Source organism: Mobula hypostoma, chromosome 3 (genome assembly GCF_963921235.1).
Source record: "Mobula hypostoma chromosome 3, sMobHyp1.1, whole genome shotgun sequence".
NCBI lineage: Eukaryota > Metazoa > Chordata > Chondrichthyes > Myliobatiformes > Myliobatidae > Mobula > Mobula hypostoma.
The window spans coordinates 203534747-203556815 of record NC_086099.1 but is presented as its reverse complement, the minus strand read 5'-3'; the positions used below and the strand labels follow the sequence as shown (position 1 = coordinate 203556815).

Genomic DNA, 22069 nt, shown 5'->3' with positions numbered 1-22069 from the left:
AATCAACTTGCGATAATGTGGAAAAGAGGACAAATAGAGTTGTGGTACTCAAATCCCACTATAAATTGTTCATTTACTTTCATCATTTTCAAGATTTAAAATAAGAGTGCACAAATGAGTCAACAAAAATCAGTGTCTAAACGTATTTTCTTTAAATATGTACCATAAAATAGATCCATTAAGTTTGCTACCAGTGTTTAACACCTGGCATTAATTGATGTTTGTATACTCAACTTGGATTATGTGCTTTACAGCTGTTTGCATTTTTGCTAATTTTATCTTTTCATATGCAATAATTGAAGTTCTATTTCCCTGCTTTAATTACCAATTCTTTCCTAACAAAATGGAAAAATTCATTGAATTTAGATAATACACAAAGTGCTTATCATTTTGACTAAGCTTGTTAGTCTTTTTGATCAAACGTTTTGTAGAGTACAATTATTGCAACACTCTTAGGGTTCCACATTGTATTCTGTTCAGCAGTTCAATGAATAGAAATGAAAGAAATAGTGTTTGGAAGCTTTGCCTGTTGTTAATCTGAAAGATAACCTGAGCTATATGCAACAGCATGGAAACAGAACACGAGCAGGACTAGGCCATTCAGCCCTTCAACAATTTGAAATAATTATAGCTGATCATTCACTTCAGTATCCTATTCCTGCCTTCTCTGCTGTTCCATTGATTCCCTTGACACAATGAGAATAGATCAGTCTTGAATGTATTCAGTGATGTGATATCCACTCCTGTGTATAGAGAGTTCTGCACGTTCACTGTGTACTGGGTGAGGACATTTCTCCTGATCTTGGTTCTAAATGGCATACTCCTATCCTAAGTCTCTGGCAACTGACTCTGGACACTGGAGAGCTCTGAGAACCCCTCTCATTATTCTATACTTTTAACGGTCTAATCACCTAACATCAGTCCTTCCATTCTTCTGTCTCTAAAATCAATCTAGTAAATACCCTTTGTTGTACTCCTTACAGGGCGAGAATATTTTTCCCCAGATAATGATACACAATTCCATATGGGGTTTCATCAAGTACTCGTATAATCTTGTAAAGAAAATCAATGTACTTTCTTGACTGAAAACCGTAAGGCATAAGAGCAGAATTAGGCTATTTGGCCCATTGAGTCTGCTCTGCTATTCCATCATGGCTGATTTATTATTCCAATCAACCCCCTTCTTCTGTTCTGAAGCTATGTCCTCTGGTCCTAGACTCCCCCACTGTAGGAAGCATCTTCTCCACCTCTATCCTATCTAGGCCTTGCAATATTTTATAGGTTTGAATGAGATTCCACCCACCCCGTCCATTATTCAAAACTCTAGCAATACAGGTCCAAGTACATAACTCTTACAAATTCTGGGGTCACTCTTGTAAACTTCCTCTGGATTCTCTCCAATACCATGTCATGTGTGACGCCAAGCAGAGCTAACGGACGGATGATGCTAATGGGATAACGAAAGACAATGGAGAAACATTCAAAATGCTAATAAGAGAGAAGAGAGGGATTAACGGGAAAGAAACACAATTCAGATATTGACAGACCGGTTGCTTTGAACCTGAAGTTTGATGGACAGGTGATACCCCAGCAGAGGGATAAAAGGAGCAGGTTTGCTAAGGCACGAGACATGCCACGAGACCCTGGAAAGAGCAGTGTGCCCCCACAAGTGGTGGAAGTTTGGAGGACTGGTTCGCGGGAACCGATCAGAGGCTCACAGGGTGTAAAGATACGATCGGTGGGAACCTGGGTTGTGTGTCCACCCTTGCCTGGGTGCCGGGTTCACTGCGGAAGAACAATCGTATCTGGAATGGAGGGGTCACAGTCGGTGAGCACAGCGGGATTAGAAGACATCAAAAGTTCTGCCCATAACCAACTGCGAAGACATCAAAAGGTCTGCCTGAAACCAATTGCATCTCCCACTCTCTCTCTCCCCCTCTCTCTCCAACGGTGCAACAACAGCGACTACTTCGAACTGCACTAAACTGAACTGAACTCTGCTTCACTTAAGACTGATCATTTTACCCCTAGACTGCGATAGAGCTTGGTTGATTCCTATTACCCTGGTTCTGTGTGTATGTGTGTATTATCATTGCTAACCTGTTACATTTATATCCTTACGATTAGAGTACTGTATTACTTATTTCTTTAATAAAGTTTTATTAGTTCCTAGTAATCACAGACTCCAACGAGCGTTCCATTTCTGCTGGTTTGGCAACCCAGTTACGGGGTACATAACAACCAGTACACCCTTTCGTAGAAAAGGGGCTCAAAACTGCTCATGGTACTTCCAAATGTAGTATAACCAATGCTTTAAAACACCACAGCATTACATTCTTGTTTTTATATTCTCATTTTCTCAAAATGTATGCTAACATTGCATTTGCCTCCTCAGTACCAACTGAACACATTTTTGGTTAGTAGTGTATAAGGCCACACAGCTCTAGTCTCCACTTCCCTTTTCCAAATTCATCACCATTCAGTTGATCTATTCTTAAAGCTAAATTGGATAACCTGACATTAATATATGTTACACTGCAACTGCTGTACATTCTCCCACTAGCACAACTCAGCTTGGAATCTCTTTGCATCCTTGTCATGGCTCTCACTCTTGCCTCAGCCCCAATTCCAGGTTTGTCATCTCCAAAGTTAGAGAAGTTCCTTATCCAAACCATTTATAAATCTGAATTATTGGGTGCAGGTACTGACTCTTGCAGTATCTTACTAATCACTACTTGTCAATTGAAATGAGAGTGCCCCTACTCTGTTTCCTGTCTGTCAATCATCTTGCATCATATCCACTTTTCCCTTATACCTGTGCAACTCTACCAGTTACATCCTTAAAAAAAACCCTTGTTCAATGTATAAAGTTCAAAGAAAATGTATCGTCAATGTATGTCTATATCGCCATATACTACCTTAAGATTCATTTTCTTGCAGGCATTCACAGTGGATCAGAGAAATACAGTAGAATCAATGAAAAAACTACACACAGAGACTGACAAACAATGAGTAAAATAAATATTTTATTTTACTTTAATTTTATTTTAAAATTAAAAGACTTATTAAGGATGATTTCCCTTTTATAAATCATAATGACTGTTTTCTTATTGCACCTTTTATAAGGGAGCCAGCAATATTCCTGCTACTGACATTGGACTTTTCTGTATCCCACTACACTTTTCCCTTCCCTACTTTGTAAAATAGTGAACTTGTATTTGCCCTACCTCAATCATAGATTTGTAGAGCACAGAAATGAGCCTGTTGGCTCACCACCTACATGTCAATTTTTTTGTTCATGTACATTTATACTATTTGCCTACATCAGGACCATAACATTCTATGGCTTTCCTATTTAAGTGCCTGTCTGAATGCCTCCTATATGTAACAGTTGTATCGAAGTTCACCACCACTTCTGGCAGCACCTTCCAGATATCAAGCACGCTACATTTAAATTAAAAAATTGCCCCTCAGATCCTATTGTTTTCTCATCTCAAAACTGTGCCTTCTGTTTTTGATATTGTTTCCTGTGGAAATGATTTTGATTTTCTACCCGGTGCTTCTCATATTCGTGTATACTTCAGTCAAGTACCCTTCAGTTTCCTTCTCTCCAGGGAAAGAAGCCCAGCTTATTCAATTGTGTTCCAAAAGCCCTCCAAACAAGGCAATATCATGGTGAAAATCCTCTGCACTATATCTTACACAATCACATCTTTCCTTTAGTGCGGTGACCAGAACTGCACAGAATACTCTAATTGTGGCATAATCAGTGTTTAGTAAAGAATGAATCTAAAGATTTTCTGAAGATGACCAATGCATCTGCTGTTTCTAGGTCCATTTTTAGTACACTTGAATGCAGATTAGCAGGTCCTGGGGATTTATCAGCCTTTAACCCCATTAATTTTCTCAACACAGTTTCTTTAATAATAATTCCTTTCAGTTTCTCTTGTCTCTAGACCTTCAGTTCCCTAACTTATTTGGGAGATTACTTGTGTCCTCTTTATGAGGACAGAACCAATGTTTAATGATTAAGCTATTTCTTTGTCCTCAATTATAATTTCGCCTTGTTCTGACTATAGAGGACCTTGACTTGTTTTAATTTCTTCTCGTCATGTACAGTAATTATGGAAAATTTTAGTCAATTCTTATGTTGCCTGGATGCTTTTTTTAATCTCATAACCATTTACGTATATGTGTATTTTATTTATTTATGTATTTATTTATTTAGAGATACAATGAGGAATGGGCCCTTCCAGCCCTTTGAGACACGCCGCCTAGCAACCTCGATTTAACCCTAACCTAATCATGGGACAATTTACAGTGACCAGTTAACCTACTTGGTAGATCTTTGGACTGTGGGAGGAAACTGGAGCATCCAGAGAAAACCCAGACATCCTTGTCTCTGAACAGGGAGGACTTGCAGAGATTCCTTACAGAGGATGCAGGGATTGAACTCTGGAACTGTAATAGCAATGTGCTAACGGCTATGCTGCCATGGTGTATGTGTGTGTATGTATGCACACGCACATGCACACAATGTCAAGCATTTTAAAGTCAAATTAGTTTTGAATTTCTGATTTTAAATGTTGATCGACTTCACAAAATGAATTTGATCTTTTGAAAGGAAACAATTAAATGAGAGGAAGAGAAAGCAAGTTGACTACGAAATATTGCAGATGATAGAAATCTGAAATAAAAATAGAGCATGCCAGTAACAACAGTTCAGGTAGCATATGAGAGAGATCCAAAGCTAAAATTTCAGTTTGATTACCTTTCATCAGAATGAGCAAATTGTGGTCTTTCCTGTGCCATTGCTTTGTGCTTTAACACGTTTTCTTCAATATTCAGAGATCTAAAGTACATTATCAAAGAATGTACAAGTTATGCAACCTTGAGATTTGTCTGCTTGCAGGTAGCCACAAAGCAAGAAACCTGAAAGAACCCAGTTAAAAAAAAACAACACCCAATGCGCACAGCGAAAGAGAGAAAAACACAAATCAGCAAACAATAGAAGCAAGCAGTAGCATTCCAAACCAGACTGAGTCTTTATGTCTGAATAGCTGGAGAAGGCCCAAGCCTCGGTCTCAGTTCATCATTTTAGTGGAACAAATCGCTGGGAAGCTCACAGATATGAAGCACAACAGCCAGGGCAGCCTCACAGCCTCAGTGTCGCGGAGAGAGGAGTGAACATCACGGGAAAGCGAGCGAAACCAGCCCGACTCTTGCCCCCAGTCCTGACACCCTGCCTTTCCAGTCTATTTAGGCCAAACAGCAGATCGTGCCTCCCACTAGGACTGGGCCCTGCTGCAGCAAAATGCACTGGGCCTAGACCTTGCCACCCACCCATCCCAAAGCTGTTCTCGACTTCTTCAAATTGGGTTGGCGCTTAAAGCGATCCAACCTTGCACCCGGGTTAGTTGGACATACATCGAAACTCCTCTGCCTCAATAACTCCTCTCCGAATCGCTCACTCCAACTCCATCTGCTTCGATTGTGCAACGCACCAGCATGGTTCATCCCTCGAATTTGCTTCACCGTCGCTCGACTCTTCATTGTTTGCGGTGATAGTTTACCATAATTTACTTCAGAAAAGGTGTTATTAATAATGTTGACAGAGCTTTCAATCTCATCTTATCTCTTGTGCTAGTCGCAGTTGGCATTTCAGGAAGAGACGCAAAAGGAGGAGGATACAAGAGTACAGAGAGAACAAATGAAAGCGATGTAGGAACAGTAGTCACTGCCTGGTCTGCTTATTCTGTGCATGGTCTATTACTTAAGATTTCCACAGGATGCACTGTATTGTATCTCAATATATCTGTATTGCTCTGTTTTCCTCTCTTCTGTTCTCATTTGTCCTCATCCTGTTTGAATCTCTTCCTAGTAGGCCTCCTGCTGTTAGCAAGCCTTTAGTCTCCTTTAGCAGCAACATTACCAGAAAAGAACATCTTTTAACAAAAGTAGAGAGGAATACTAGCAAAATATGGCAACAAGAACTTGTGAATCAGAATTAAGTTTAATATGTCTGGCATACGTCTTGAAACTTGTTGCTTTGAGTCAGCAGTACAGTGCAGTAAAAGAAACTATAAATTACAATATGAAATAAATGTATAATAAAGTCAATAAGCAATGCAAAAAGTGAGAAAAAAATAGGTAAGTGTTCATGGGTTGGTTCATCGTCCGTTCAGAAATCTAATGGCGGAGGGGAAGAAGCTGTTCCTTAACGTTGTGAGTGTGTCTTCAGTCTCCTGTACCTCCTCCCTGATGGTAGCAATGAAAAGGGGTCATGTCCTGAGCATAATGGGAGTCTTTAATGATGGATGCCACCTTCTTGAGGTATTGCCTTTTGAAGCTATCCTCGGGAGTCTGTGCCCATGATGGAGCTGGCTGAGTTTCCAACCCTCTGAAGTTTTTTCTGATCCTGTGCAGTGGCCCCTCCATTATTGTTGGTGATGCAACCAGTTCATATGACAATGTATTGGCTGGGTAAGAATGGTGGTGCATGCAAGTCAGATTGCTTGCACACACTTGTAGGACTTAAAGCAAAATGACCATCAGGTTCTTCAGAATTTCAGCTGCATCAGTTACTGGAGGAAATAGGCTTTTCACTAGCTAAAGGAATTGAGGTTATTTAGATTTTTCAATGGGGTATTTTATCTTTACATATATTGTGCGCGAGCCCCCAAGTGACCAACTTGTTATAAAACCATGACTTCTTCGCCAGATTGTTTTGTTTGAATGCATTTATCCAAATGGAGTTTCAATGCTGACATAATTATATGAAATTTCTATATCTGCATAGTGAAAATTTAATTGGAATAATCTCAGCCACCACCTCTGAAAGGTCACATATATCCTTTGGCATTCTCCCTGATGGCCTTTTCACAGCTGTAGCTGTTCAATTGATTAATTTCAATTGCAACTGTAGAGTGGATGTATGTCTTGAACATATCAGAAGTAATTAGCAAATGTTATTCCCCTGAAGAAAATTGCTGATATTCTTCCTGGAGAAAAATACAAGACAGGATAAATCTGACTGAAATCACGTATCAGGCATTATGGAAACTTTCAGCAAGCATCAGTGTGGAGTTACTAACCTGGCAAGTGGTGCTTTTTGAATCTAACATAAGAAGGCAATTCAGTTTTGTGTCCTTTAAATACACAAAAGAACTGCATATGTACAACATTTTAATGTCTTTTTCTTTTTTGAAAGATTGTATCAAGTTTTAAGACAACGACTTCTCGGGCTGTCTGCCAGCTGGTGAAAGAGTACATTGGACACAGGGATGGGATTTGGGATGTCAGTGTCACACGCTTACAGCCTGTGGTGCTGGGCACAGCATCAGCTGGTAAAATTTTACTTCATATTGTTTTTCAGGGACTCTCTTCAATTCTGCTATAATTGTGAAGTTTGTATCCTATTCCTTTATTGTTTTCGTAATCATCCTCCTCCCTAACCACCAACAAACAAACTTCCATTTTGCAAGTGCAGGCAGATTTGTACATTGCTCTTTGTTGATGATCCAATTTACTGCTGTTCTTCAAGCTTTCTTTTGAATGATTCTGAAGTACTGTTTTAAACCTTCCACTTCATGTCATGTGAACATCGGGAACATGGATTTCTGATGTATGTGTGGAAATCCCTTTCATGATCTAAAGCTCTGACTCCTGAAATCTTTGCCCTGAGATATTTATTACAAAGTACCCAACAATTTGTCTTCATAATTTGCCTATCTACATCAGTTTAATTTGCTTGCATCTGCAAAGTTGATGAAAGTGCATTTCATAGTTTGCCTCTGTTACTTAAAGCTTTGCTGATTATGTACCATTGACATGGGATGTACAACAATGCAGCAATAGTTTATATCTATTTGGCAGAAGACATCTGCCAAATCAGAGTAATCCTAAAAAAAAAATGGACGATTGCAAATGTAGTTTGTGTGTCTCTCCACTAAGTTTCTCAGTCACGGCAGTATGTGTGATCATGAAGACCAGAAAGAAGGGGTTCTCTGATCAAAAGTAAAATAAATGGTATATAATATGGTCAGTGGTTTATTGCTTTGATATATAAATAAACAACGTACACTAACTGGCAATTCATTGAATGTGTTGCATTGTTTTCAGTTACTTGTAAAAGAAAAGTAATTTATTTGGCCAAATGGAGGATTTTTAAAATGATACATGAGCTATTAAACGTTGCTTCAAGTTAGGTAATGTCCTAATATGTCATCGGTCAACTAGAATAATCTGAAATGAATGGCAATTAGCTGGTAGTAATAATCTACAGTGGAGTAGTCTTGCATAAAGGTTTACTGTAAATCATTTTCCTTTGGTTAAAATTTATCATCACTTTGATTAAGAGTTCCTTTCATTGAGCGTTTTCCACTATTTTCAAAAGAATGTTGTCTGGATCAAGTCATGAGGTGTAGAAATGTGCAAGGAGACCTCAAGTTCTGCTTAGATTGTGACATTGAGGGTAACTTTTTAGACCCCTTAAACTGGCAAGTTTGTAGCATTCCATTATTCTGTTTATTTGGTGGCAATTTTATTAAGATGTTTCATATACTGGGGGGTGGGGGGGCGGGTTGATGTTTCATCGAGAGTTCCAGCTAGTTCCAGAATGATCTTGCAAGCTGCTGAAAGATATAACTGATAAACAAATAGATCTTGCTGGCTATATCCTTGGACACAATCAGGCAGAAGAAAGTATTGGCTGTGTTCCCAATTTAGTTTAGACCAACACCATTGTTGTTATTCATTGACGATCTGTGTCACTTTCTGGAGTATTTGGGGTGAATATTTGTTCATTTTACAATTTTAATCTGAATAAAATAGAATGTTCCCTTTCTTTTAAACAATCCAATTGAAATTAAACTTTGTTATTTATTCCACGTCCGACCTGATGTGTTTTTATACTTCTGTTTCCTCATTTGTTAATTGATTCACACAAGCATCTTTTGTTCATTTATTTTTGTTTGAAGCCTCTACCTTTGTAAACTGGATAGCCTCTGTTCACATTGAAAACAGTTATAAAAGAGAAAACATGGTCTGTATTACTGGTTAACTCCGGTCTTGTTTATTACCTTTCTTTAAAGATCACAGTGCTATGTTGTGGAGTATTGAGACAGGGAAGTGTCTCTTGAAATACGTGGGTCATGCAGGGTCAGGTGAGATCATTTTCATAATTAATGTCATTAAATATATGCAGCACTTAGGTATAAAGCAATGGAAATCCTTCTGAGATTAAAGTTTTAAAAAAACGAAACAGGGTAAAATTTATCTTGGAAAACTGAATTAGTTGTGCCATCCTACCTGTTTTTTTTACTTTCCACGTCTCACAGATAAGGTCAGATGTGCTGTAAAATGTGTTACGTATTACCCTTGACCACTTTCACTTCCAGTCTCTTTCAAAATCAAGTTTATTATCACTGACATGTCATGAAGTTCATTAACTTTATAGCAACAGTAGAATGAAATATATGTTAAATATAGAGGAAAAATACTGAGTGGCAGTAAGTTTATATATGTCTATTAAATAGTTATGTTAAAAATAAGTAGTGCAAAAAAACAGACATAAAAAAGTAGTGAGGTAGCATTCTTGGGTTCACTATCCAGTTAGAAATTGGACGGCAGTAGGGAAGAAGCTGTTCCTGAATTGCTAAGCATGTGCTTTCAGGCTCCTGTGCCACCTTCCTGATGGTATAAATGAGAAGAGGTTATGTCCTGGGTGATGGAGATCCTTTATGATGGATGCCGCCTTCCTAAGGCACCGCTCCTTGAAGATGTCTTAGGTACTACGAAGGCTAGTACCCATGATGGAGCTGACTAATTTTTTAAGTCTTACAAACACAATAGGAAATAAACGATAAGAATAAGTTACAATAAGAGAAGTATTAAAAATAAAGGCTGATTTATACTTCTGTGTAGGCTGTATGCCGTAGCCTATGCAAGTGGCCTACACCGTTGTGAGCAATTTATACTTGTGCGTTGGTGTGTCTGCGTTGCTCTGCAATTCACCGCCAAAACGCTAGTTGGCGGTGGGGTTTCTATGCCACTGTGTTGAGTTTCTTCGTGTACTTCAAACAAGGACGACTGAAACTGGGCGCATCATGTTGGAGTTGGAGCTAATAAATGTTGAACAGGAGTTACTTAAATTACTGCAACGCAGAAAAGAGAGAAGACCTCGGAGGGGATGGTGTCTACGGCCATTGAACGGATTGATGCAGAAGAAGGGTGAATTTTCTGTGCTTGTCCGACCGCTGAGAGACATGGACGAGGAAGTGCATTTCAAATATTTTCAGATGTCGGCAGGTAGATTTGACGATTTGACGAGAAGAAGCAACCGGAAATGAGTAAGAGGAAATGCGATGCTACCAAGTGAACCAATCACAGTTGTTGCGGTCTGCGTCGCCGCAATGTGTAGTTACATTTTTGGGGAGCTGCGCGTCAGGCTACGGCGTAGGGTATGCGGCTATGCTGTAGCTACAGCGTAGATTGGACGCAGAAGTATAAATTGGCCTTAAGAGTGCAGTAAGAGAGCAAGGTAATGAGGTAGTGCTCGTGGGTTCATGGACCATTCAGAACTTTGATAGTCATGGGGAAGAAGATCCTCATTTTCCTTTTCATCTTCTGGGGAAGAATTACTCGGCATTCCACCAAAACAAATCAAAGGTTGGATTGACGTTTGTTTTTTGAAAAAAAGTACAAAAATAATTGAGGTTTTAAATTGAATGCAAGGCTCATTTTTAGACAGTAATTGTTGAAAGCTAGCGTGTTAGGTCTAGTTTTTATGCCAATGGTTCCTCACATTGACTTCTGATCTTAATTATTCGAAGGTAATTAATCCCCACTCTGCAGGGAATATAAGGAATAATAGAGGGATATAAAGAACCATAGAGACATTTCCAAGCTGGTTTCATATATTTCCAAGGCATGTGTTACAGTCAAGGCGATTGTACTCGGTATGCATACGGTACGTAGTGTGGAGGAGTCAATAATGCATGGGAATAGGAGAAGATCCTCCATAAAAGCAAAATAACTGTTATTGCATAAAATACTTTTTTTTTAGCATGTCGCACCAGACAGTCAGCCATTCTTGTCTGGCATGTGGTGTCTGGATTGGTCTCTTTCCGGATTAACTGGGCACAATATGAATGCTCCTGACTCGACCCTTTTTTTCACGAGACCGAGTGGCTAGCTTGATGCTCAGCCCGGCATGGATGGAAATCGTGCTCGGGGTGGCGGGGGGTGGCCTGAGTTGGATTTGAACTCGGGAGCCTTCGCTCTGGAGTCCGGCGCTGATGCCATTGCGCCACCAGCCGGCCCATAAAACACTAACCAGCACATTTAGAGCTTTGAGTGTAATACCATAATTTTCTTTTATTTTCCTTTCTCCAGTGAATTCAATCAAGTTCCATCCTGCAGAACAGGTAGCTCTCACAGGTACAGTATGCAGAATTGTTGTTAATGTATCAAATAACATTTCTACAGCTGGTGACAATAAAACTGAATAATCATATGTATTTTGAAGTATAATTTTATGGATTATTCAATTAACAGTAATGCAGAATAGGTTAAATAGAATAAATTCAATTAAGCTTTCTGTATTGGATGTGATAATTGGACTATTGTGTATACAATGCCTGCTATGCTGTCGTATGTGTACATAGCAAAAAGGATCGAGCCCCAACTATCTTGCATTCTAGGTACAATGTTAAAGCATTTGTCTTTGTAACAAAAAATAAATGAGATAATGAGTATTCACACAGCAAAGATTATGTATTGGTTTTTAAAATTCTTTTTCTCTTTTAATCCTTGCACAAAAATAATAGCACTGCTGAGATTAAAAGATGGTGAGTTAAAACAAGGCATCATTGAGAGCTAGGCAGACCAAGTAGGTTAAGCATTTAATTTTTATTCTCTTTTGTAGTTGGAGAAAAGATGGTGGAATTTCATTCTGTTGATTGTTAGCGCCTTGCGAGTGAATGTTTGGGGAAATAATCAAGTTTTAACCAAGTTCAGGTTTGAGGGCCCACAATACCAGAGTGATGTTTAATTTACAGTTAAATTCAGAACTGTCTGGTTGTGGTAACTGTTAAGTGACATAAATATAGCTGTTACTCTTCAGGTTGGCTTTGTCACATGGTATTGTTGATGCCAGAAACAGCAGGCAGACCAGTGGTGAAAGAATCAGTTTCAGAAAGATTTTGCTTTGTCATTTTTTTTGCCAACGTAATTTCAATGTGGAATAGTACAGAATTTCACTGGACCACAAAAGGACCTGCAGATGCATTATTTCTACAGAGATTTTTTTTTCAATTTTGACATTTGGACTACATTTGTGCTACATTATGGTGAATTATTCTGGCTTTCCGGTCACACGGTCAGCTATTTGAAAGTGACCATGTATGTGCCGTCAGATGATGCATCAGTGCAGAGTCTGTGGATATGGGCACATTGAACCACAAGAAGAGGTGGCTCAGTTTCTAAGAAATACTTCAGAAAAATATGACACATTTGATGATTGACAATCTATTTGGCTTCTTAAAATGAACAATAATTATAGTAACAGTTTTTCTACAGCAATTAAAACTAAATAATATTTTATTCAGCAAAACATGCAAAATGCTGGAAGAACTCAGCAAGCCAGGCAGCATCTATGGAAAAGTCAATGTTCCGGGCCAGACCCTGCATCAGTCCTGATGAAGGGGCTCAGCCTGAAATGTTGACTGTTTGTTTATTTCTCATGTTTATAATATTTTACTCATGTTAAATCTTTCTTTACAAGTTTGAAAACAATCAGAATTTTCTTGCTGTTTTTGAATGGCCACTCAACATAATTTTATACAGTAAACCATATTGTTTTGACATGTACATAAATAATTATGAGCTGGTTTCTTAGACTCTTTATTTTTACTTAAAGCATCAGGGGATCAGACAGCTCACATCTGGCGATACATGGTGCAACTGCCCACTCCGCAGCCTGTTATAGACACAAATGTGAGTAATTATATACTTTTATATGTATTTAAACTTACAGCAAGTTAATGTTATGTATTATTTTGTCTGTACTTTCCTTTTATAATTACATAGTTTTCATTCTATATTGAATGTCGTTAGCATTGCTGTTGGATCTTAATAGTGACCTGTCTCAGTGGCAAGATAGTGATGGTGATATGCTGTAGGGGAACAGTGACTTTTGACATGGACTTCATATCCCATGTGCTCCATTGGAAACCCATCAAATAATGTTGATTACCATTTACTCTCTTCCCTCCTTCATCTGAGGAATAAGTACTCCAAACTGAAGCACCATGAGTAACGGGGAGACCAAGTTTACTTTGAGTGGGAGGTTTCAGTGTCAGTCAGCAAAAGTGGTTCAGCAGCACCTCAATGGCAGAGTGAAGGACAAAGTTAGGAAGGGTGGTTGGAGAGTGGTCATTGGATGTAAATCTGAACCATCTTCTCACCTTTTGCAGATATAGCTGTCCATAGCAACATTGATAGGAGTGATCAGTGGAAAAGTTATGTTTTGCCTTCAGACTATGAACAAGTTCCCTTACCATATGGAGCATTGCCTCCTTGTAAGATCCATCAGCTTAAAAGTGAGTGTCCATGAGGAATTGTAGCCTTTTGGCAATGGCAGAATATTATTGCCCTTGTGTTCCAGATACATAAGAGGCTGCAGATACTAGAATCTGGAGGAACAAACATTCTGTTTGAGGAACTCATTGGGTTGAGCACCATCTGTGGGAGGAAAGCAAATATCGATGTTTCAGGTCAAAGCCTTGTTTCAAGACGTGCACTATTTCCTAATGCAGGGTTTTGAATCAAAGTGTCAATAATTCCTTTCCTCCCACAAATGGTCCTCAGTCCACTAACTTTTGTTTATGGCCTCATGTCGTGGCCTCTGTCCTCCTCCTTCACTGTAGAATCTCGTCAATATTGGTTCATTTAGAAAAATTTAGGAAGGTCATGTTGGAACAACATCAAGAGTACCTAAGATTGAGGTGAACCTACAATAGAACGCAACATATACTGAAGAGTCTTCTATAGCTGGAGTTCAATATTCCCATAAGCAGGGAATATGATCAAAGCACTGCAGTCATTTCATGGCTGGTGGTATCTGACTAAGTAACTGAAGAAGATGTGCCGTCAACATTAAAGGCAGAGCCGAGCACAAGTGCAAAATCAAGGCTGAAATATTCAGTGATATATTGTGAGAGAATAGCCCATTTCCCTTGTGGTTACTTTGTTCAAGAAATGATGGAGCATTCAAACTTTTACAGCCATTCAATTGTTGTGCTAAAAGTCTAGCTGCACTTCTAACCATGTTCTGACACAGATGCCTTGACGGAATCTACCCAGTTGTTCAAGTATATGCTGCCCAATAAACTGACAAGCCTAATATGGCTAATTATTGTTCCATCAATCTCTTAAGCAGTGATTGGAAGTGTAATCGATACTGATGTTAAACAGCACTTGGCAATAACTTGCAGTCCAGGCCGAGGGTCTCGACTTGAAATGTCAACTGTCCATGTACCTCCATTGATGCTGCCTGACCCACTGAGATCCTGTTTAGTGTGTAGTTTAGCAATTGCTCACATTGATGCTTGGTTTGGGCTGTCCCATCTTGGCCCGGGCTGTCCCAACTTGGCCCAACCATGAACTCCAGAGGTGAGCTAAACATGGCTACCCTTTAACAGAATATGCATCAAGGAACCCAGGTAGTGAAAAACTGATCAATGGCTAGAGAAGTACCTTGAAGAAAGCAGAGATACTGTAGCAATAGGAGGCCAATCAACTCAGCCGCAGGATTTCACTGTAAAATTCCTTCTGCCTAATCGTCCACATCTGCTGCATCAGTGCCTTTTTTGGCATAATGAAGTCAGAAGTAGGAATCCTTCCTGGTTAAACCGGTTGCACCACCTCAAATAATGAACCTGTCTCTGCAGATATTCAATGAAATTATTCAAACATGAATGATTTATGGCAAATTATTTATGTAACCCGTGCATTATAAATTAATGCTTTTAACAAGAGTCTGTCCTTGACATTTAAATGCATTAGCGTTGTCAAATCCCTCACTGTCAAGGTCCTGGGCAATATTTGGAGCTTAAGTGGACTATTAGACAAATTATGTGGTTAACAGAATGAATATGTTACAATCCAATAGTAAGATACTGTAGTTATTCACAATTTGAAACTGGAAGTGCTGGAGTTATTAACAGTTTAGACAGCATTTGGGAGGGGGGAGTTTGCATTCTGGGTTTCTTTTTTATAGCAGAAGTCAGGTAAGACCTTTTGAAATCCATGCTGACCTTTCATAATTATACTTTTCATTGGAGGCATAGAAGAGTACGGCATGGATATGGTCCAGACACTTTTTATCGACTACACCAGTGGTCCCCAACCACTGGGCCGCAAGGAAACAATATGAGTCAACTGCACCTTTCCTCATTCCCTGTCACGCCCACTGTTGAACTTGAACGCACATGAGGTCATTACCCACGCGAGGACATCAGTCGGTCATTAACCTACAACTACTCTGAGTAAAAAACAAACGTCGCTTGAGAGTATTTTTGGAAGAGATGGTAGGGGACATAAAAGGCCTAACAATGATCAGAGACAGCTGAGGCCGAGACTGCAAAAAACAAGAAAGCTTCCTTCAACAGAAAATACGACGAGTCATACATAAAATGTGGCTTTATTGCGACCGGTGACTTGCAAGCTCCAGCCCCGTGTGTGATATGTGGAGACAGGCTGTCTAATGAGACAATGAAGCCCTCAAAATTGCTTCAGCACCTTGAGTCCAAGCACCCTGCACTTAAAGACAAACCCGTTGAGTTTTTTTAGTGAAAAAAATGTGAGCAAGCGGAACAGAAGCAAATGCTGGGACCCACCACCTCCACAAACGCTGCTGCTCTGAGAGCATCGTACTTAGTGGCTAGCCGTATTGCTAAGGCTAAGAAGCCTTTCACTGTTGGTGAAGAATTGATTCTGCCCCCTTATGACTTATAATTGACGTCATTATATTAATGCAAGGAAAATATGCGCTGTGTGTTCAATATTAAATTCGTTAGATAAACCCTTTTAGAAACAAAATTGAGTGTATTAGCCACTGATAAGTGACTTATAGTTGACTTATCACCTATATTTCGGTCGTGATTAACCCCCCCCCCCCCCCCCCGTCAGCCGGTCTGCAAGAATAATTAAACCGGTCCGCGGTGCAATAAAGTTTGGGGACCCCTGGACTATGCTGCCTACCCAGCTATTCTCAATTTCCCTGTAAGCTGTGCCGCTGCCTGTACATATCTAACTACTACTTAAGTGATAACATTGTGTCTGTCTCAACCACTTCTGGCTGATCATTCCATATACTCACAATCTTCTGTGTGGAAAAAGTTGCCCTCAAGGTCCCTTTTAAATCTTTCCCCTCTCAGCCTAAACTTGTTCCCGCTAGTTCCGGACTCCCCCTACCCTGGGGAAAAAGTCTGCTACCATCCACATGATCTATGGTATACTTCTCATAATTTTAAAGATTGCCCCTCATTCTCCTGCATTCCAGGGAATATAGACATGAGGTGGCCAATTTCTCCCTATCTATTCTTAATAATCTATTTTCTTTAGTAGTGGTTCTGTTATTTTCCTACCATTTTGTCATAGTTATGTTGATTCCAAAACTTAACTGAATTTTAGAAAAAGAGGGAGTGATGTTCCCAGCTTAAAAACTTTAAAATTCATTCTTTCATTGGATTCTCAAGTTTCATAATCTGTAAAATAATACTTCCAGAAACCAGACACAATATTGCTTAAGCCCCAGGACAAATATCTTGTGTGATTACTATTTCATCTGTGGTGTTAAAAAGTTCTGGTGTTTACCACCTGCAAAATGCAAAAGCAATGCTGAGACTTCTCTGACAGTGCCTTCCAAATCTACCACCAGGAAATGCAATACACTGGAGACTTAGGAAAAAACCACTTATCCTTCCATATTTTGTGCCACACTCATACATAGAACATAAAAAAACATAGAATTTAAAACAAAACAGCCCAGGAACAGGCACTTTGTCATGATATTGTGCCAACTAATGAGGTTAAAGAGAACTCATGCCTTCTTGCACTTAGTCCATATCCCTCTAATTTCTTCATATTCTTGTGGCTCTCTAAGAGCCTCTGAAACACCTCTATTGCATCTGTTTAAACCACCATGGTGATGGCACATTCTAAGCATTCACCACTCTCTATACTAAAAAAAAATCTTGCCCCATGTGTTAGAGCAAAGAACAGTACGCAGAGGAGCATGTCCTTTGTCTCAAAATGTTCTACCAAACCAACTAAAAAGTAAATCAAAACCCCACAAAAAAACTAATTCCTCCTACCTACACAATGTTCATATCCCTCCATCTTCCTCATATTCATTTGTCTATCCAAATGTCTCTTAAAAACCTAATCTATTTGCTTCTACGACCATTCCAAGCAGTACACTCCAGGCATCCACCATTCTCAAAAGTTAAAAAAAAACTTAACCAGTTGAACCTACCCCCTCACTTAAATGTATGCTCTTTAGTATTAGACATTTTGACTCTGGGAAATGGAAGCTGGCTGTCTACTTTGTCTCTAATTATTTTATAAACTTCTATCAGGTGTCCTGTCAGGCTCCATTTCTCCAGAGAAAAATGATACACCTTTCCTTAGAGTACATGCCCTCTAATCCAAGCAGCATCCTGGTAAGCTTCTTCTGCGTCCTCTCCATAGCCTCCAAGCCCTTCCTATTACAGGGTGCTCTGAATTAAATCTAGCACTCTAAACAAAGCTTAAGCAGAATCTTATAAAACTGCAGCATAACTTCCTGACAGTGCCTCAATAAATACCGGCAAGCATGCCTTCTTTACTGTCCTGTCAACTTGTGCAGCCATTTTCAGGGAGCAGTGGACTTGGATGCAGAAATATTATTCTTCCAGCACCAAATTTAAAAAAAATAAGACTCCTTAATCCTCCTGAATTTTACAAAGTACATTCACCAAGGGGATCGGCAGGAATTTAAACAGCGACTACCATCTTTACAAGGTTATTTAGAGATAGTCAATAAATACTTCCCTTGCTAATGATGCTCACGTGAATAGCTTAAAAAAAAATCTTCCCACCTTGTTGTTATAATCCTTTAAGTCCTTGCCAATCAAAAGCCTATCCATTGAATATTAGTATGACCTCTAAAAAGTAGCTCTATATATTGTTAAAGGAATGCACTCATCTTACTGTTGGTTTCAAATCCCACATGATAACCACAGGCTTTAGCACCTGTTAGTATTATAGAAAGATGCAACATGGAGACTGATCCTTCGACCAATAAAGCCATGCCAACTATTGAGCACCCATTTACACTACACTAATCCTGCATTAATCCCTTCTTTCCATTCCTCCCACATTGTCATCAACTCACCCCAGATTAAACAACGCTCCCATACATTAGAGGCAATTCATAGTGGCCAGTTAACCTACCAACCTGCACACCTTTTGGATGTAGTAGAAAACTGAAGTACCCAGAGGAAATTCACAGCAAAAACATGCAAATTCCATTCAGACATCACTGGAGGTCAGGATTGAATCGAGATCTCTGGTACTGTGAGGCATCTGCACCGCTCTATCACCCGTACCTTTGTTTTGATACTAAACAAAAAATATGTGAAAGTTATCTTCGCATGTGGAAATTGTGCTTTAAATGGACTTTAATATCATAAAGTCACTGGAATTTATGTCATGGAAGGAGATTACTTAGCCCAATGTGTCTGTGCCAAGCAAAGAGAAGTGATTTAGATTGAATCGATAGCTCAGTCCATAATTCTGCGGGCAGTCATCCAAGTACCTTTTAAATGTGATGTTTTCTGTTTCCACCAGTCAATGTGTTCCATACCCCCACCACTCTGAGAGTGAAAATGTTTTTGTCAACATTTTACTTACAACTACCAAATAGTTTAAATCGATGTCCCCATTTTGTTGACATCTATGCTACTGGAAATAAGACTTGGATTTCGGTGAGGTGTCTTTCAGGAGTGAGATGGATCACAATTTGAGTGGTATCACAATAGCAACCTCACACTCAACTTTAGCAAGACCACGTTATTGATTGACTTCAGTAAGGCAAGTTGGGAGAGCACACACCAGTCCTCATAGTCCTCATTGAGGGTCAGCGCTGGAAAGAGTGAGCAGTTTCAAGCTGCTGGACATCAACGTCTCTGAGCCATCCTGGGTCCAACACATTGGTTCCGTCTCGAAGAAGCATGCCAACAGGTCTACTTTGTTTAGGAGTTTGAGAAGATTTGGTATCTCACCAAGACTAGTAAATTTATATAGACATAATTTGGAGAGTTCTTGGACTTGTTGCATTGCAGCCTGCTTTGGAGCATCCAATGCACAGGATCACGAGAGGCTACAGAATATTATAGACTCAACCAGCTGCGTCACAGACACAGCCTTCTGTGCCTCTGACGGCAACCTCAAGCATTGTTGCCTCAAGAAAGTGGCATCCATTATTAAGAACTCTCACCAATCAGGACATGCCCTTTTCTACCTACCGCTGTCAGGGAAGAGCCTTAAAACCCACAATCAATGACTTAGGACCAACTTCTTCCCTTCTGCCATCAGACTTCAGAGCAGTTCATGAACTGTAGTGCTTCGACTTTGCACTATTTATGTCTGTAATTTATAGCAATTCTATCTTGTATTGCATTGCTGCCACAAAACAGAAAATTTCACATCATGTCAGTGATAATAAATCTAAGTGATTCCAAAACAAGACCCTTCATGTTGAGCCTGTCCACAGCTCGCATTATTTTATTCATTTTGATGTGGTTTTCTAAAGTAAATAACCCCAATCTAGCCAATCTACCATTGTAACTTCAGTCCTGCTTGAGATTGGAATGATTTTACTGGTATTATTAAAATTTCCAAATTCAAAGTTGCTTAATTTTACTTAATCCCAACCAAGATTGTCGGATATTTTCTGTGAAGTTCCAGAAGGGTGGTAAATTTTAAGGAGTAGACTCCTATTCTTAGTTTTGTTTTTGCTCTCTTATTGGCTGAAATGGACACATGTTCAAGAAACTAGCAATAGAAATGATCAAAAATTAACTATTATATACTAGGAAAATGAATACTTTATCTTAATTGAATCATTTCAGTAATTATTTTAACATGTGGCCAGATACAATGGGTGTTGCTGCTTGCCTGGGGATCCTGCATTTGCTGGTTATGCTCTCATATCTCTCTATTACGTCATAGCAAATGTCTGGGGAGGAGGAAGTTGATTTCTCAGACAAGGATGAGCCAGATGGAGATGCTGAGGGTCCTAATGAAAGCCCAACAATCAGAGTTCCATCAACTACACTCAAGAGTCACCAGGGTGTGGTTATAGCAGCTGACTGGTTAGTTGGAGGCAAGCAGGTGGTCACTGCATCTTGGGATAGAACTGCAAACCTCTACGATGTCGAAACTTCAGAGCTGGTGCATTCCCTAACAGGTGTGCATAAGATGGTAAACTCCGTGATGCAGTATATGTCTATTTGTGTGTGTTCCTGTCCTAAAAATTCTGTAGTAACCTTGAGATCACAAAGGAAAGAAAACTATATTCTTCAACTGTACATTGAACAGCTATCAGTCACTGACAATAATTTCCAAAGGCTACCTGGTAGTACAATAATATAATTGAGAAAACATAGAACATAGAAATCTACAGCATATTACAGGCCCTTCGGCCCACCATGTTGTGCCAACCATGTAACCTACTCTAGAAACTGCCTAGAATTTCCCTAACGCAGAGCCCTCTATTTTGCTAAGCTCCATATACTTATCGAAGTGGCCCTCAAAAGACCCTATTATATCCACTTCCACCACCTTTGCTGGCAGCGCATTCCATGCACCCACCACTGTCTGTGTGGAAAAACTTACCTCTGATATCCCCTTGGCACCTATTTCCAAGCACCTTAAAATTATGCCCCCTCATGTTAGCCATTTCAGCCCTAAGAAAAAGCCTCTGGCTATCCACAGGGTCAATGCCCCTCATCATCTTATACACCTCTATCAGGTCATCTCTCATCCCCTGTCACTCCAAGGAGAAAAGGCCAGTTTCACTCAACCTATTGTCAAAAGATACGCCCTCCAATCCAGGCAACATCTCTATAGTATCCACATTATTCCTGTGGTGAGGTGACCAGAAATGAACACAGTACTCCAAGTGGGGTCTGACCAAGGTCTTGTATAGCTGTAACATTACCTCTTGGCTCTTGAACTCAATTCCACAGTTGATGAATGTCAATACACCATGCACCTTTTTAACAATGCTGTCAACCTGCGCAGCAGCTTTGTGTGTCCTTTTGACATGGACCATAAGATCTCTTGGATCCTCAACACTGCCAAGAATCTTACCATTAATATTATATTCTGTCTTCAACTTTGACCTACTGAAATGAACCACTTTACACTTATCTGGGTTGAAGTCCATCTGCCACTTCTCAGCCCAGTTCTGCATTCAGTCGATGTCCTGCTGTAACTTCTGACAACCCTCCAAACTGTCCACAACACCCCCAACCTTTGTGTCATCAGCAAACTTACTAACCCACCCTTCTACTACTTCAACGCTGCATTAACATGTAATGTCGATTTCCTACTGCTTCAATAAATTGCAAGTTTAATTTTTTTGCTCCTTCCTCATCAGGACATGATCAAGAGTTAACTCACTGTTGTACTCACCCTACTCAGCGCCTTGTGGTAACATCGTCACGTGACACCACCTTCCGTCTGTGGGATTTTCGGGACCCTTCAATCCACTCGGTGAATGTCTTTCAGGGTCACACAGAGTAAGTGTTTACATCGGTTGTTGTATTACTTCGGCAAATATACTAAAGCCTGAGAGATCAGTATTTTTTGTTGTTTTTCTAAAGCACCAGTTTGTAATATAATTCAGAATGACGAAGTAAGGGCAGCCATAACATTAGTCATCCAGATGAATTTCTTTATTACTGATCGTGATCCTAGTTTTTCAAATCCAATTTTATTGAATAACTTGAATTTAAAT

At 39.6% G+C, this 22069-nt stretch overlaps 1 protein-coding gene across 4 annotated transcripts in view; it reads left to right on the top strand.

Moving 5' to 3' along the window:
- The window catches only part of wdr37 (WD repeat domain 37), a 143288-nt gene that overhangs the window by 60503 nt on the left and 60716 nt on the right, over positions 1-22069 (top strand). For all 4 annotated transcript variants that reach the window (XM_063044389.1, XM_063044387.1, XM_063044388.1 and 1 more), the window contains 6 exons: positions 7211-7346; positions 9093-9164; positions 11395-11439; positions 12920-12996; positions 20278-20515; positions 21710-21851. In XM_063044389.1, the coding sequence (XP_062900459.1) occupies positions 7211-7346; positions 9093-9164; positions 11395-11439; positions 12920-12996; positions 20278-20515; positions 21710-21851 (710 nt within the window). The remainder of the gene's footprint in view (positions 1-7210; positions 7347-9092; positions 9165-11394; positions 11440-12919; positions 12997-20277; positions 20516-21709; positions 21852-22069) is intronic.